The sequence below is a fragment of the Lactuca sativa genome, chromosome 4, assembly GCF_002870075.4.
Source record: "Lactuca sativa cultivar Salinas chromosome 4, Lsat_Salinas_v11, whole genome shotgun sequence".
NCBI classification, from domain to species: Eukaryota; Viridiplantae; Streptophyta; class Magnoliopsida; order Asterales; family Asteraceae; genus Lactuca; species Lactuca sativa.
Window position 1 is genome coordinate 106,178,500 of NC_056626.2, and position 15,842 is coordinate 106,194,341.

Consider the following 15,842-nt stretch of genomic DNA (forward strand, 5'->3'; position numbering starts at 1 on the left):
TCCCACCCATTCTTTGGCTTTTAGGTAAGGAAAAAGAGAATAAGGGAAAAAGATGTATGGCCCACCAAAAATGAAAGAAACTTCCCTTCCACTCTTTCCGTTAAAAAAAAATTATTGTTCATAATCCTAAACCATCATGAGACATTCTCAAATACAATATGAAGGAGGTTTACAAACGAGTCATGATGGTTCAAATACTTTCCGTAAATCAAAAGTATTCATGATTATACGTTACAGTTCAAGTATTTTATAGCTTACCATTATTAACCACAAATTCAAGGGTGTCATCCATTATATAGTGTAACGTGCCAAGGGTCATCAATTATCTATAGCATCAATAACCCTACTTATTTTTTATATTTTATTTTTATAGAAGATCAATTGTTTATATCTTACCTGTCTCATATCTCATTCATACGATACCCAAGTATTGTTATTGGGGCATTGTGATTTGGAAACAACCAACAATAAAATAAACTTGAAAGATTATTTTCACTTCGAAAGTTCGTAAGAAAGAGAAAAGGGACGAAAGTAAAATAAGAACAAGAACTTATTAAACAATTGAGCAAAATGGACATGTGAAAAAGTAAAGAATGAAATTTTTTAAACAAAAATAAACATTTGTATATATTTTGGGTATAAACGTTTGCATTGGGAAAGAGAAAATTTAATCCGAGGGAGGTACATCCACCATTGCCGACAAATTCTGTATCTCGTGGTCGTCTTCCTCCTTTTGCTCGTTTCTTCTTCTGTAAATCTGCCTCTGGTCGTAAAATTTCTGAGCTTGCAAGCCAATTCATACGTACATAGAAGAATGGTTATTCGGGTTTCATTGGGTTCAGCATAGAAGTTTGGTTCTATTGTTTTCTTTTCCTGGAAGAGGGAAGATGAAGATGAGTATGAAGACATGGATGAGAAAACCAGTACTAGTGTTGCTTTTTGTAACGGTTCTTGCCCCCATTGTTCTTTACACCGATAGACTCGCTACATTTTCTTCCTTTTGTAATTCCCCTCTCTTCCTCTCAGACTCTCTTCTTCTTCTATAAAACCATCAAATCTGCGTTGTCTAATCCGTTTTTGTCTTCTTCTTGTAGCTATAGATGAATACGTTTCGGAGCCTTCAACACTTGTAAGTCCTTCGCTCCCCATTTTGCTATCTCATCGATCTGAAATCAATTGTTTGTAGTTTCTTTTTAATTTACTTATTTTTGCCTCAGTCGCTGAATCGTGATGTCAGGTCCCGAAATTTACTTCCTCAGGTAGGTAACATCACCAATTCGCTTTCTAAATTCGGATACTTGGAAGCGTATTCATTTCTCCAATCCTTCAATTCATGTTTTCAGGAGTTATCTGCAGCAAAAGAAGAGACAGCGAGTGATGTTTATTTGGGAAAATCGACTAGATCTATTCAACTTCTTGATGGTGAAAGGTCCAGGAAAACTAGACAGCTTAATGAAGGTTTCTCTCCTTGCTTTTTCATTCACCACTAACCCTAACCCTAATTTAAACTACAATCATCTATCTTTACACGAACAAATTTACAAAACACGCAACGAAATTCCAATTCTTTTAATATTTTTATCCACCCCAGCATACGATTTAAATGCCACTTTCAACACTCATACTTCAGAATCGAAGGAACATGACGCAATTGTCATCAGGCAAGTGACACAAGGATTTCACGAAGCTGATCACAGTGACAACAGACATGAATCGACTGAAAACCAGAAGTTGAAGGCGTCTGAGCATAAATTGTTATCCACTGAAGCTGTAAGTTGTTTAAAATTTATCTGGGATTGTTGCTGTGCTGTCACTTTCATGAATCTTGTGATCTAAATAGGTGCTCAATTGCTCATGTCTAGATGTGTTTTCAGATTGGTATTAGTTGTATAATTAATTAACTATAATATGTTTAGTAGCTTGCAAGTATTGATAAAATGATCAAGAATACCCATCATCCTCTATTATCCTTATACAGCTTTTATACCATGTATATCTCCTGTAACCATCCTCTATATTCAAAACTATCTCATTATAATTAAATAAGGTCTAAAGTATAGTTAAAACTATACATTCTATTCACATATAATTCCAAGACAAATTCATATAGACAAGTGCAATTTCAGCTTCGAATCTGGACTTAATTCATGTTGATTTTTGATCTTTTAGGAAACCAAAAAAGAGGGAAATTCCATCAAACCTGCAAAAACCAAAAGCAAGAAAGCAGATGAACATGTTTTAACAGATACCCGTGTTAAGTATCTGAAGGATCAGTTGATTAGGGGAAGACTTTATCTTTCCCTTTCAGCAACAAGGACAAATACTCAATTTATTAAGGAACTTCGGTTACGTATGAAGGAACTCCAAAGAGCACTTGGTGATGCAACCAAGGATGCAGATCTACCAAAGAAGTAAGCCTTATTTAAATTCTAAGGCTAAATGCAAAAATACGTTGCTATTTCTCAAAATTAACCTTATTTAATTTTTATAAATGCGATATATGTTGGGGTATGAAATGAATGTAGTGCGAATGAGAAGCTGAAAGCAATGGAGCAGACACTGGCAAAAGGGAAGCAAATACAGGATGACTGCACTGCTGTTGTGAAGAAACTGCGTGCCATTATTCACTCTACAGAAGAACAACTGCGGGTCCACAAGAAACAGGCCTTGTTTCTGACTCATTTAACTGCCAAAACTGTTCCAAAAGGTCTCCATTGTCTTCCCTTACGCCTTTCCACAGAATACTATTCTCTTAATTCTTCTGCTCAACAATTCCCAAATCAACAAAACCTACATGACCCTAACCTCTTCCACTATGCATTGTTTTCGGATAATGTGTTGGCTACTGCTGTAGTTGTTAACTCAACCGTTTCCAATGCAAAGGTACTTTATTATTATTATTATTTTTTTACCTATAAATTATAATGTAGTTATTCCTTGAAATCGACTCAATTATTAACATGAAAGCATGTTGTTTGGAGCAGGATCCATCAAAACATGTGTTCCACATTGTGACGGATAGGCTGAATTACGCAGCAATGAGAATGTGGTTTCTTGCAAATCCAGCTGGTGAGGCCACAATACAAGTTGAAAACATCGAGGAATTCACATGGCTGAATGCAAGTTATAGCCCTGTCTTAAAGCAGTTGGGTTCACAGAACATGATTGATTATTATTTCAAGACACGCAAATCGGAGTCCGATTCAAATCTCAAGTTCAGGAACCCAAAGTATCTGTCAATCATGAATCATCTCCGATTTTACCTTGCAGAGATATTCCCAAAGCTTAGTAAAGTGGTGTTCTTGGATGATGATATTGTTGTCCAAAAGGATTTGAGTGGTCTTTGGTCCATTGATTTGAAAGGGAAGGTGATTGGTGCTGTTGAGACGTGTGGGGAGAACTTCCATCGCTTTGATCGATACCTCAACTTCTCAAATCCTCTGATTGCTAAAAACTTCGATCCACGTGCGTGTGGATGGGCGTATGGAATGAATGTATTTGATTTGGAGGAATGGAGGAAGCAAAACATCACTCAGGTTTATCATTCGTGGCAAAAGTTGGTAAGTGCTTTGATTCATCAATTGCAATAAGCAAGAACTAAGAAAAAATATATATATTTATCATGTGATTGAAGTTGTAGTAACATTTGGATTTGGTTGGGTGCAGAACAATGAGAGACAACTTTGGAAGCTGGGGACGCTGCCACCTGGCTTGATAACGTTTTGGAAACGGGTATACCCGTTGGAGAGGACATGGCATGTACTTGGGCTTGGGTATAACCCGAGTGTGAGTCAAAGGGAGATTGAAAAAGCAGCTGTGATTCATTACAATGGGAATCTGAAGCCGTGGCTGGAAATAGGGATTCCAAAGTTTCGAGGGTATTGGAATCGGTTTGTGGACTATGATCAGGCTTACATGAGGGACTGCAATATGAGCCCATAAGCAAAGTATATGTATGTAGTAGTAATAGTAGTAGTAGATATTCTTTTGTTGTGGTTAAGTGTATTGTTGAAAATGTTTCCTTGTTCTAACCCTGGGTAGAAGAAACTGAAGGTATCCCTAGTTCTCCATACATTATTGTGTTGTATTTTGTAAATGAGCAAGAGATTGATGGTTTTAGAAGGTTTGTGCTCCGTGTGTGTATTAGTATAAACATTTTAGGTTTGAATTGTTTTGGTGGATCCTAAGAAAGGATGATGGGTATGTTGTATTTCCGTATACCATTTATATATATCTTTATTTTCTTATTGGCTGCATACAAGGTTTAGTAATTTACTTTAATATTTTCTGTGACAAAAATATATCGACAACTCTTTGGTTTGGCATTTATATTTTTCGCGAGGTATTAATATTGCAATATTTTTCATGCAATTGTCTTCGATATGACTTTAAAGGACACTTGCTTTCAACTCACACTGTATTTGGTATTCACGAGGAATTAATATTACACCTTCCCCATACAACACTTAGACCATCCGTTACGGTCTTCACGACCACCACCGTCTTGCATCTCCACGTCACCACAACTATTCCTCAACCTAATGGGATGGTCACTTCCTCGTGGTCTGCAAGAAAGAAGAAGACACGAAGAGAGAAGAAGAGAGGAGAAGAGACTTGATTGGTCGTCCGCCTCCGTCATCCCCAACACAAACCGCCACGACAACGAGCCACCACGAGGTAGTGGGATGGTGTATATGAACGTGGTTTGTGGCCAGCTAGACCACGGAGGCCTTCGTTCCGGGCATACCGGACGACCTTAAAGTTAAGGACTTCGTTATATACTTGCAACTTGCGGTTATTATTCGTGAGGATTGATATAACCTGTGCTTAAGACACATGTGATTCTAAATGACTGGTTATAATCGACTAAAAACAGTGAGTAAGTTTGTAGTTGCCAGGAAATCTACTAATGTGATATAAGTGGACCTACTTTCCATATACTAACACCTAGTAATTCAACTACTTCAACTAGACCTAACAAATTTCTACCTTGAGCACTGTGTCGTCCTCGAGGCCTATAAATCATTGTCGTTTTCCATATTTCAAACCTTCCTGAGAGTGTAATAAGAAGGCGTTTGAAAAAAATTCATTGTTGCAAAAATGGTTATCACTTACTTCTATGGATCCTACTTGTCCACATTGTTCTTTCAATCATCTGTGCATCTGCGCACATCACCCTTATGTGTTGAACGACTCCTCTTGTCATCAGACCACATTTTCCTTACTATATGTAACACATGTGTTCCAGATTGGTTAAGCTTATTTCTATCAATGACCAAAGATGAAGTTTTGGAGGAAACTCTGTGTTTCAACATGGGGCAAGGATGCCCACGACGTGACAATAATTAAATGATTGCGTGTTTTATTGGACAACCACAATGTGGCCAAGGAAGGCCACAACGTGGCAGCTGTTCTGCCCTAAGCTCATGATCTTTTAGAGCTTCCTTCATATTTAAGTCTCTCTAAGCTATTTCTAGGGTTCATTTTCTAGCCTCTAACACCCTTATACCTCGGAGAAACCCTAGCCCCATCCCCTTGGAGATTTGAGGCATTTTGGGAGCATTTGATAGCTTGGAGAAGAAGGGAAGAAGGTGAACTATTGTTGGATCTTGCAAGAAAGCAACACCATCATCATCTTACATAGCTTTTGGACCTTTGTAAGTGTCAAAAGCTCAATGTTTTTGGATTAAGGTGGCTAGATCTAGAATATTGTCTCATGTTCTTCATGTTTGAGCAAATTTGAAAGAAAGGAACTCATAAAGTTGGCAACTTTATGACTCTCCAGAGTCCCAAAAGCATAATATGTTGTAGATCTAGACTTTGGTTGGAGTTTTTATCATTGCTTGAGTTTTTGGGCATTTTTAGCTTATTATGACCTAAAATGGATTCTAGACTTGTATTGGCATGTATGTCTATAAAGCTTTCATGTTTATGATAGATTTGATATTTGAAAACCCTTATAGAGTGGTTGGGTTAAGGTCTTTCCAGATTAAGCGCTTAATGGTTAGGACATGGTGGTAAACTTTATCCATTTAGACCATAGAACGGTCCAAATCCGAGCTTTGGAGCTCTTAGAATCGAAGAAAGCGGCTTAATCTATTAAGTTGCTGGGAACCCTGCTCCCACGGCGTGGCCATAGGTCTCCATGTCGTGGTGACTGAGAATTTCCCCTCTGTTTGGTCATATAAGGGACACAACATGGCCAAGGAAGGCCACAACGTGGCGGTTGACTAAAGTCAACGATGACCATTGACTTTTGGTATGGATTGACTTTTGGACAAATTTCTATTTTTTAGAAGGAAGACTTAAGGTATACCTTGTGTGGATTGCTAAGAGGTATTTAACACCATCTTTTGGCAATAAGAACTGTTAGCTGTGGTTGGCGCGACATTAAGTTGAGTGTTAGTCGACTTTGTGATTCAGGTGAGTCTCTTCACTGTACTCGTGGGTCAAAGGCACCAATGTCGATCCACTGGATTATGGTTGTAGGATGATAGTTTTCCTTGTGACACTTGCTGATATGTCTGTATGTGCTTGATTGTCTATGTGACTTTTACTGGTATGATTGTATGTTATATGCATAGAGCCAATCTAGGCTTGGAGTCCTTATGGACTCGGTGGTGATACGGACCCGACACAACTACATGTTGTTACATGGAGTCATTATTGACTCGGGGTTATTATGGACCTTACACAACCACATGATGTTATATTTATATATGTACGATGTATGTGGTAGTTTAGGGAACTCACTAAGCTTTGTGCCTACGGTTTATGTTTAAAATGTTTTTAGATACTACTGGTTTCAAAAAGAAGGGTTCGACTTGATCGCACTGCATCCCTTGGAGATTTATTCCGCATTGACTATTTATGATTTTACCATGATGTTTTGAGAATACTTTTATTATGATCGTCTTTTGAGATAATGAATGAATGGTTTGACTTATTTAAAATGAAATTAATACTCGGAAAATTTGGGACGTTACACTATAATACCGACTATTCATGTTGTTAGACCACCCACTCTGTTGGATTTTTAATCAAAAATTAGTTTCAAAAACATAAGATTTAGCAACGGAAGACTTGATAATTTTAATAACATAAAACATGTTTATAACCCACCAAGGTTCTTGCAAAGTTTGGAAAGAAAAACAAGCACCAAAGAAAAAGATAGAGAAAATTACAACCTTTGTAGTTCTTTGGATCCTCTTGGGAGGCTTGGAAGTTGATGAAGAATGATGAACTTAAGAGACACCAACAATGACTCAACTTGATGTAGAATGCTAGTTTTTTTGTATAAAAATCTTAAGACTCTTAAGCTTTATGTTCTTATCAAAATAAGAACATAAAGAGAGCATCAAGAAGTAAGTAATCTTCATGTGTTCTTAACAAAACTAGAGAGAGTGAGACGAAGAGAACAAATTTTGAATTTTTTGCATGGGTTGAGACAAGAAAATGAAAGCCTCACTTTATATAGAAAGTATTTGGTCCATAAGTTCTTAACACCTTAAGAACCCATTGCCCTAAAGCTTCTGTGTTCCCTATGCTTCAAGCCATGCCTTTCTTTTGAATAAATTAATCAAAAGATCATCACTCCTTATTTTAATCATATTGTCCATGCTTGTCTTTTTAGAGTAGTGTTCTTTTCATTAAACAAATGAAGAGCCCATACTCTCTTTTGCCTAGCCAAATTTTAATTATTATAAAGGCAAAAGAAGACAAAATCCTTTTATATTTTATAAACCAAGTTTATAAAATATAAACTTTAACTTTTTGGTAAAAGAGAAAAGAATTTATCTAGTCCAAAATGTTGTGTATGACTAATTAATTCATACCATATGATTTATATATATATATATATATATATATATATATATATATATATATATATATATAATGTTACTTGCTAATAAAAATTATTATTTAGAAATAAATAATTTCCAATTTAATTATAAGAGTTTATTGAATATTTATTAAAATCAATTTCTAATAAATAATCAATTATATCATGTTGTTGTTAGTGTGACCCTTTAGTATCATATGTTAAGTAGCAATATCACTTTAATATGATTCTTGAGTATACTAGATCTTTCAATCTTCCACTTGAGCAAGATTCATATTAGACTAATATAGACAGTGGTGAATGTCTAGTGACATTTCACTGCCCCCATCAACATACGACTTTGTTCCATTCTATCAACGCCCAATTCCTAAAAAGCTTCAAGCTACAATTGGTGTATAAGGTAAGTTTATCAATTATCCCTTTCCTACAGACATCATGTTAAACATGAGATACATATCGCAATCAATCTCATTTGGAGTTCAACTTTTGGTAAGACACCTTAGATGTCTAATTCTCAACACATAAGAGGAACAAATCCCATCTTGACTACATAAGCCTCTTGTATAGTTCATACCATACCTGAAAATGGCTTTTATAACTGCCCGGTTAAGGACTAACGTTTGACCATACCTAAGCACAATACTCCCTATACTTAAGTCTCACTATGTATCTTAGGTGTTAAGGATACAAAGATAATACATTTTAATCAAGTATCATTCACGTTAGCGATCCATGAGATGATCTTGATGCATGTCAGTTCAATACTAGTTCTCTGACTAGTACCTATGAAACTTGGTTACAACTCATTGCCTACCTTCATCCAGTGAAATTCAACCAATCCAATTCATATTAGTCTTATTTCGTAATTGATCCCACAATTATAACCAACTATGAACCTTTAGAATAATAAGATTATTCATGGATTAAACATGTTGATATAGAACACAACAAGTATTGATGTTATGATCATATCCAGTATATCAAAACATTATATAATAGTTGTTGTTACAATGTTCCAATATCAAAATACTAAATCTAAATCAAAATCCCATTTCTAGAATAATAAAGTCTTACAGCTGAAGTGTGACCATTCATACTTAGCTTAAAAGAAGGAATTTATTAATGGGTTTGACTAAACTTAATTTGTGTGAATTTTGCGAATACTATCATCTCCATATTTGACTTTACTCTAGGTGTAGTTAAATATCTTGGAGTATATGATTGGTGTTATTTCATGACATTGAGTCTCTTAGTTCGATTAAGTATACTCTCGAAGTCACAAAGATTTCCATGTGATCCTTGAATGGCAGAGATCAACATAGCTTTTCAATGAACTCATTCATCCAATCATATTAGATTTTAGCTTCTAAAGTAGTCTATTCTTATTTTGTAGTATATCGTTTCATTTTGTTTTGCTTGGACCTAATTCCAACTAAACTTACTCTTCATCCCTCAATGAAGTCATAATCCAATTATAATTCATAATTATATACATTTTTTTAGAAATCAGAATCTTATGTAGCTCTTTACATGAAGATATTATTCTAAACTATATGTCTCATGTACATTCTCTTAGTTCTTCCAAAGTACTCTTAGAATGTTTCTATAGTCATCTGTTGACTAAACCATGTATTCAATTGGTATATTATGATATGCTCATATCATGATCATATATCAAGTCTTATAAATAATATGACATAAATGATGGATTCATTTGCCATGAAAATTGAATATAAATCATTTCAACTAATTCAAGCCTTTGAGCTAGGTCATTTTGAGGCTGGCTCAAAACTTAGTGCCCTATGACAATACCAATATTTCTCCAAATGAATTTTGTATCTTGATCCCTTTCAAGATATTGTCCATATATGCATAAAGATATAAAACTTTTAACATTCATTTTATCTATCTCTATAGAGTTTACATTCTAGGAATGTATCTTGTCCTTCCTAAGTCTTTCATTTTAGAAATATATTCCAAGTCAAGGTGGAAAAGTCTGGCATGGTCAGAATGTAATTCTTGTGATTAAGTATGTCTCATTCATACAAGATTAGGAATGTCACTATGCTCCCACTAGTTCTTAGTAAACACACATGTTCTATTCATTTTGTTATAAAAGCATACCTTATGGTTTCACATTAAAATGATGATTACAACATTGAGATGTTTGCTTTATATCAACAACTGGATCTTAAGCTCTACACATTTTGTTAGGATAACATGGATTAAGAAAACCTCCTGGATAATCTATATAGATTATCTTCTAGTAGATGTCTATTAATAAAAACGGTCTTTCTTGAAATCTATTTGCTATATCTCATATTGAGAATATGAATTTATAATAAACAATATCCTTGTTGATCTAATCATAGCTACTTGTGAAAAAATGTTTGATCATAGTCAATGCCATGAGTATGATAAGGACCATAATAAATGACATGAGTATGAGAAAATCCTTTTATAAAAAGTCTTGCTTTAAATATGTATGATTATCCATGCAAAGTATTCTGTTTAGAAGACTAAACGTGATTATCATACATGTATTACATCTCATGTTCATGAATCTAAGTCATTATCAGATGCGAGATCTCACATAGCATCTCGGTATTTGATGGATTTGCTAGAAACCATCAATAAAATCTCATCAATAAGAGATTCCACATCTCTCAAGTCATAGATGATTTCTACCACTAATACGAACAATTTGTGTTTGTGAATAACTATTATTCAAGTTTAAAAATCCTTGTTAAATATAGTGCCAACTTTAACTACATCACGTAATGGTTCTTGAGTTTCTTCAATTTCCATGTACCTCCCACTTGCTTTGTCATTAGAAGCCTGCTTTCTACTAACTCAGCTATCATAGTAATAAGAAAAACTTATTCTTGGCAGGGTTGCTTATAATAGTGTAATCCACATTTAGAGTATTATATACAAATATGTATTTGGTAGATTTTGAGTTTAAAAGCTTTAGTCCAACATTGGCTTTAAATCCGTAAAACATTTAAGTAAGATAGGGATGGAGCCTTTCCATATAAAATCTTATGAGAAAATGTTATATCTACTAGTTAGTTGGTGTTTGTACTCAATGCACAATTGATAGTGTTCTAGGTGTTATCCCAAGGAAATAAAAAGGAGGACATTTCTACCGATTAGAAAGTAAATCATACTAAGTAAGATTTAATTCATCCTTTATTATCATTAAGGCCTTAGATAGCTATTACCGGTTTGTATTTCAGCTTTATATTTGAAAAATTAAATAAAGATTTCACAATTATGTTTTACAATGTAAAATATAATTTATAACTACTATAGCTGTTAATAAAATTGATTTGGTATCTTATGATAAATCTTAAACATTCATTAGAAAGGAAGTCATTGACCATAGTGTATAATTCCTTAATAATTATTTTCTCTACTACTTAGTGAAAATATCATTAGGAATCTTATATATATATATATATATATATATATATATATATATATATATATATATATATATATATATATATAAGATTTACATATGTCAAATAGTATATTATTTGCCTTCAAGTATACCTTTTTTGAAGTTGAAATATCTGTATGTCATTTATATAATAAAGATAACAATGTCAAAGATGAGTTTGATTTAAAACAAATTTAAGTCAAATTATTTTTCATATAGAACATGTTATTTATACAACATTAATATTTAGTTTATAATTCTCATTAATAGATCTAGTCTCATAAATAGAATTTTAATCATTTATGAATATGAAGGTGATCGTTATGAAAAAAAATTTAAGTAAATAGTCAATCATTCATAAATTAAACTGACACATATATTTAGACAAACTAAATTTAAAACATGCATTGTTCCAAAACAAACATTGTTTTATGCTACAAGTACATTATGTTGCTAACATAATTAATAAACTAAACTCTGAGAGTGTAGTTCTAACTTGATTGTGCTCAGCTGGTTACCCTTTAGTAAATATCTGCAAGCCATTTACAAATATTAGATTAACATTTAAGTACCAATTACCTAAGTGTGATGCGAAAAGTATAAGTTCTATCTAGTAGATACCTGAAGTACTAGTCTCTTCTAAACTTTGTTTCCATATAAGAGGAGCATATCCTCTTCCAATGTTCGATTTCTCCACAAAAGAAACAAGATCCATCTATGTAGGCCTTATTGGATTTCTTAGGCTTAAAGGTGTTTAGTCCACAAAACATGGGCCTCTCAAATCACACAATGAAAGATCTTAAACCCTAAGTCCATTAAGCTATCATAATGACCAAAACTTGTGTATGATTCAAAGGAAATCAAGAGGTAACACTTTTTCCATCAAATTAAGTCCAAAAATGGTCACTAAACAAGTCTTAGGTTCTGGATTTGCTCAAAAATCCAAGAACATCCATATAAATCTCCATAAATGATAAATGTGACAACCCAAAATTTATATCTTGTAAAGTCAGACTAGTATCTGTTACCTTTTAGCCTTGATAAGGGTTATTCTAAGAGTTTTTAAGCCTTGTTTACTTAGGACTTAATGCTATTAAGTGTGAGTAATGAATCTATGAATTTCAAATTTAGCCAAGAACACTCATCAAGGGATCTTCACGAACCAAACTAGGTTCACGGCTGTGAACCCATGTTTGGCTGTGAACCCCTTTCTACACATGAAGATTTCCTTCACTTTTATTCATTTCTCACATCTTCCATCCAAGAACACTCAAACTCTCTCAAGTATCATCAAGGGAAAACATCCTTTCTCTTCAAAAACGTAAGTGATTCATCCCTTTTTACTAGTTAATCTTCTTGATCATAAGAATCCTATGAATCACATCCTTGAATTCATCACATTTCGTTCAAGTCCTCATCATTTCACCAAGAACACCAAGAACACACACTTGTTCTTGGGCCGTAAACACCTTCAAGACTTCCATTAAGTAAGTATCCTTTCCATATACTTGTTACCCATTAGAAGCTCTTGAATCCCCATAAAACAAACACCTTTTAAGCATGATTCTTCAAGAGTTCACGGTCGTGAACCCTTCATTGGGCCGTGAACCCCTCATAGGATCATGGTGGCCGTGAACCCTTCAAGTGATCTTGATATGGCCGTAAACCCTTCTTAGACCAAGCTTGGACCGTGAACACTTCAAGTGTTCTTGGCCGTGAACACTTCAAGTGTTCTTGGCCGTGAACACTTCCTTGTGTGGTCGTGAACTCCTTTCATACACTCATATGTGATTGTAACACTTCATTGCAAGTGTTTCCTAGTACCTAAGGTTGTTCTCTTACATGATTAGTTGTTATATACACTAATTGTATACATATATGTGTCATTATATGCTAAATAGGATCCGTTTGTGCTCGAGACTTCACTTGGCATACTTAGCATCCTATATTGATCTTTCATTCGAATCACTCACTATAGGTGAGTTTATACCCCTAAAACTATGCTTTTTAATACTTTTAAATTATTTTAGGGGGAATACAAGTATAACACAATGTTATTGTGTTAATCATCTACATGTGAAAACAACATTCAAAAGGATTTCTTATACTCAAATTTGTTGAAAACTTCTTTTATATCAAATCATATTCGTCTATCTATTTACGTATAAGTATGATTTAATGGACTTAGGGCTACTGCTAGATACCTTGACTCATGTTCCTTTTTTGGTTGTGGGCTCGGGGTAGGATCACTAGTCCGAATGTTGGTGAAGTCATAGTTATACTTATTGAATAGATATGTGAATATTAAACCTATTTTTAAGGATTATACTTAACTTAGTTGCTTGGTAAGTAATTGAGTCTTTTCTATACATCAGTAACAGTCAAACAATCATACTAGTAAACTATAATAGGTATAGTTTAGAGGTTTACTACTTACTATTTCTAGAACAATGAAACTTACAAGAATCAGTTCATACATGAGTCAGTTCAAACATACTATAACTAGAACAAGAAGGAACATACTATAACTAGAACAAGAAGGAACATACTATAACTAGAACAAGAAGGAACATACTAATTCTCGAACAAGAAGGAACATACTAATACTAGAACAAGAAGGAACATACATATTAATACAAGAACAACATAACATTAATGTGAGCCACTACTTCATGGAATGGCAATATACTGCTGTGTCACGTTTTGTAACCAGAGTCTCCTGGAGGGAGAGCATGAGTTTGTGTATAGATCTATACAGGATTGACCATCCTACACCTTGCTACTAGCTAAAGTGGGACCTGCAGGTCTACGGGTGACAATTGTCATACCATTTCGATGTCTTTGGAACGTCGTGTTTTATACTAGTCAATCAAGCATGGTTATAACCTCATCACATTTTACCTTAATTAAATAAATTGGTTTTAAGATAGTTAGCACTTCAGTAGTTACTATATATAACACTACTGTACATCTTTATTTTCCCATTACATTCATATAGTGATCTTCTCACATAAAAGGTAATGTAAACTATTTTCTGGTAATGATAGTCATACTTGGGAAAAACACTCATTTTTACAAAAGAACAACCATACAAAACAGTTGGCTCTTGGTAGAAGACTACTTTCTAGTAGAAAATATAGGATTTTCTAGGAAGTATACAAACATTTACATCAGAACATTTACAAACCTTTTCATCAAATTAATGCAAACATTTGACACTAAAATACTTATGAACTCACCAGCTTAAATGCCGATCTACTATTTCAAAATAACTTGTATTAGCAGGTCACCAGTAGTTAGGTATAGATGGCCAGGTTTTGAGAAGACGGATCACTTTCAAGACTCGTCTTTTATTTTGATATATATATATATATATATATATATATATTTATGGTGTCTTACAAATACATCCAGAACACACATGTATAAATTATACTATTTATGCAATGGATGATATTGTTGCTTGTTTTACTATTGTGCATTATTATGATACTGAACATGACGTCCTCCGCCCTCGAATGTTTCCGTCGTTCCGGTTTGGGGGTGTGACAGATTGGTATCAGAGCTTTGTTTATAGTGAATTGAGTATATCATCCCATAAAAAATATACAACTATAAACACATCCGGATTAAAATACTCTGACCAAGAGTTGATACTTTTAAATAATAAAATATTTAATTAAAGTATACATACATGTATTCATACTAGGATCGGTGTCATACTAGAACAAAACAAAAGTATTGCGGTTGTTGGACATCAAAAGTAGGCTTGGGGACATATGATCAGATCTAGGAGTGATATAGCATGATAAACTATATCTTTCCAAGAAGTGATCAACATGTACCTAGGAATGGTTGTGGTGTTGCAGCAAGTCTAAAAACTTACCAACACTACTACAATGAAAACTTTAGAACATAACATAAACTTAAAATACTATAGGAGTATTTTGTGATACTATAATTACTTATTTGAGAACTAAAAGGTCTTTGTTAGTAGGTCAATAGTTTCTGAGTGGATACGCTAAGGTTATCTATGACTAGGGTGTCATAGAATTAGAATCTGTGATCTTTGCTTTACTTCCTGTTCCTTGTTTGGTTGTGGACTTAGAGTTAGGGCCACTTATTCGAAGGTCTATTCTATCATGGTTTCATATGACTGGTATGCACTACGCAAGTATTGAAGTAACTGGTAAGGATCATCCTATAATTATGTTAAGTAGTACGTTTATTATATGTTTCTTACATCCCTTTTCTCGCTTAGATAAAATGGTTGGATTCTATCTCCCTGGTGACCCGTACTTTCCCGATCAAGGAGTCGGAGGATGGCTCGAAGCTGAACCCGAGAACGAGAACCCGGTGGTCCCAGCAGAAGAAGACCTCGAAGAGAGTTCTGATGAGAAGAATGAGGAGGAAGTCCAAGAAGACTCGGACTCAGAACTCGAAGTCTACAATCCACCCCAAGTTGCTGAAAATCCTAACCCTCGTTTGGCTTTTCAGGGCCTGATGCCTCTGTGGGCAGTGAACTTGGCAGGTGGAGCCACGGGCAAGGACAAC

At 34.4% G+C, this 15,842-nt stretch overlaps 1 protein-coding gene across 2 annotated transcripts; it reads left to right on the forward strand.

Moving 5' to 3' along the window:
- The first annotated feature begins 639 nt into the window (after nt 1–639).
- LOC111886165 (probable galacturonosyltransferase 4) lies at nt 640–4,247 on the forward strand. Of its 2 annotated transcripts, none has more exons than XM_023882396.3 (9): nt 640–1,002; nt 1,095–1,129; nt 1,218–1,259; nt 1,344–1,458; nt 1,631–1,770; nt 2,170–2,411; nt 2,526–2,883; nt 2,985–3,560; nt 3,667–4,247. In XM_023882396.3, the coding sequence occupies exons 1-9, from the start codon at nt 888–890 to the stop codon at nt 3,940–3,942; spliced, it is 1,899 nt and encodes a 632-aa protein (XP_023738164.1). In that variant the 5' UTR covers nt 640–887; the 3' UTR covers nt 3,943–4,247. The 2 variants fall into 2 exon arrangements, with proteins under 2 accessions (XP_023738164.1, XP_023738163.1); XM_023882395.3 differs by having other exon boundaries at nt 644–1,002; nt 1,592–1,770.
- Nucleotides 4,248–15,842: the final 11,595 nt, after the last annotated feature.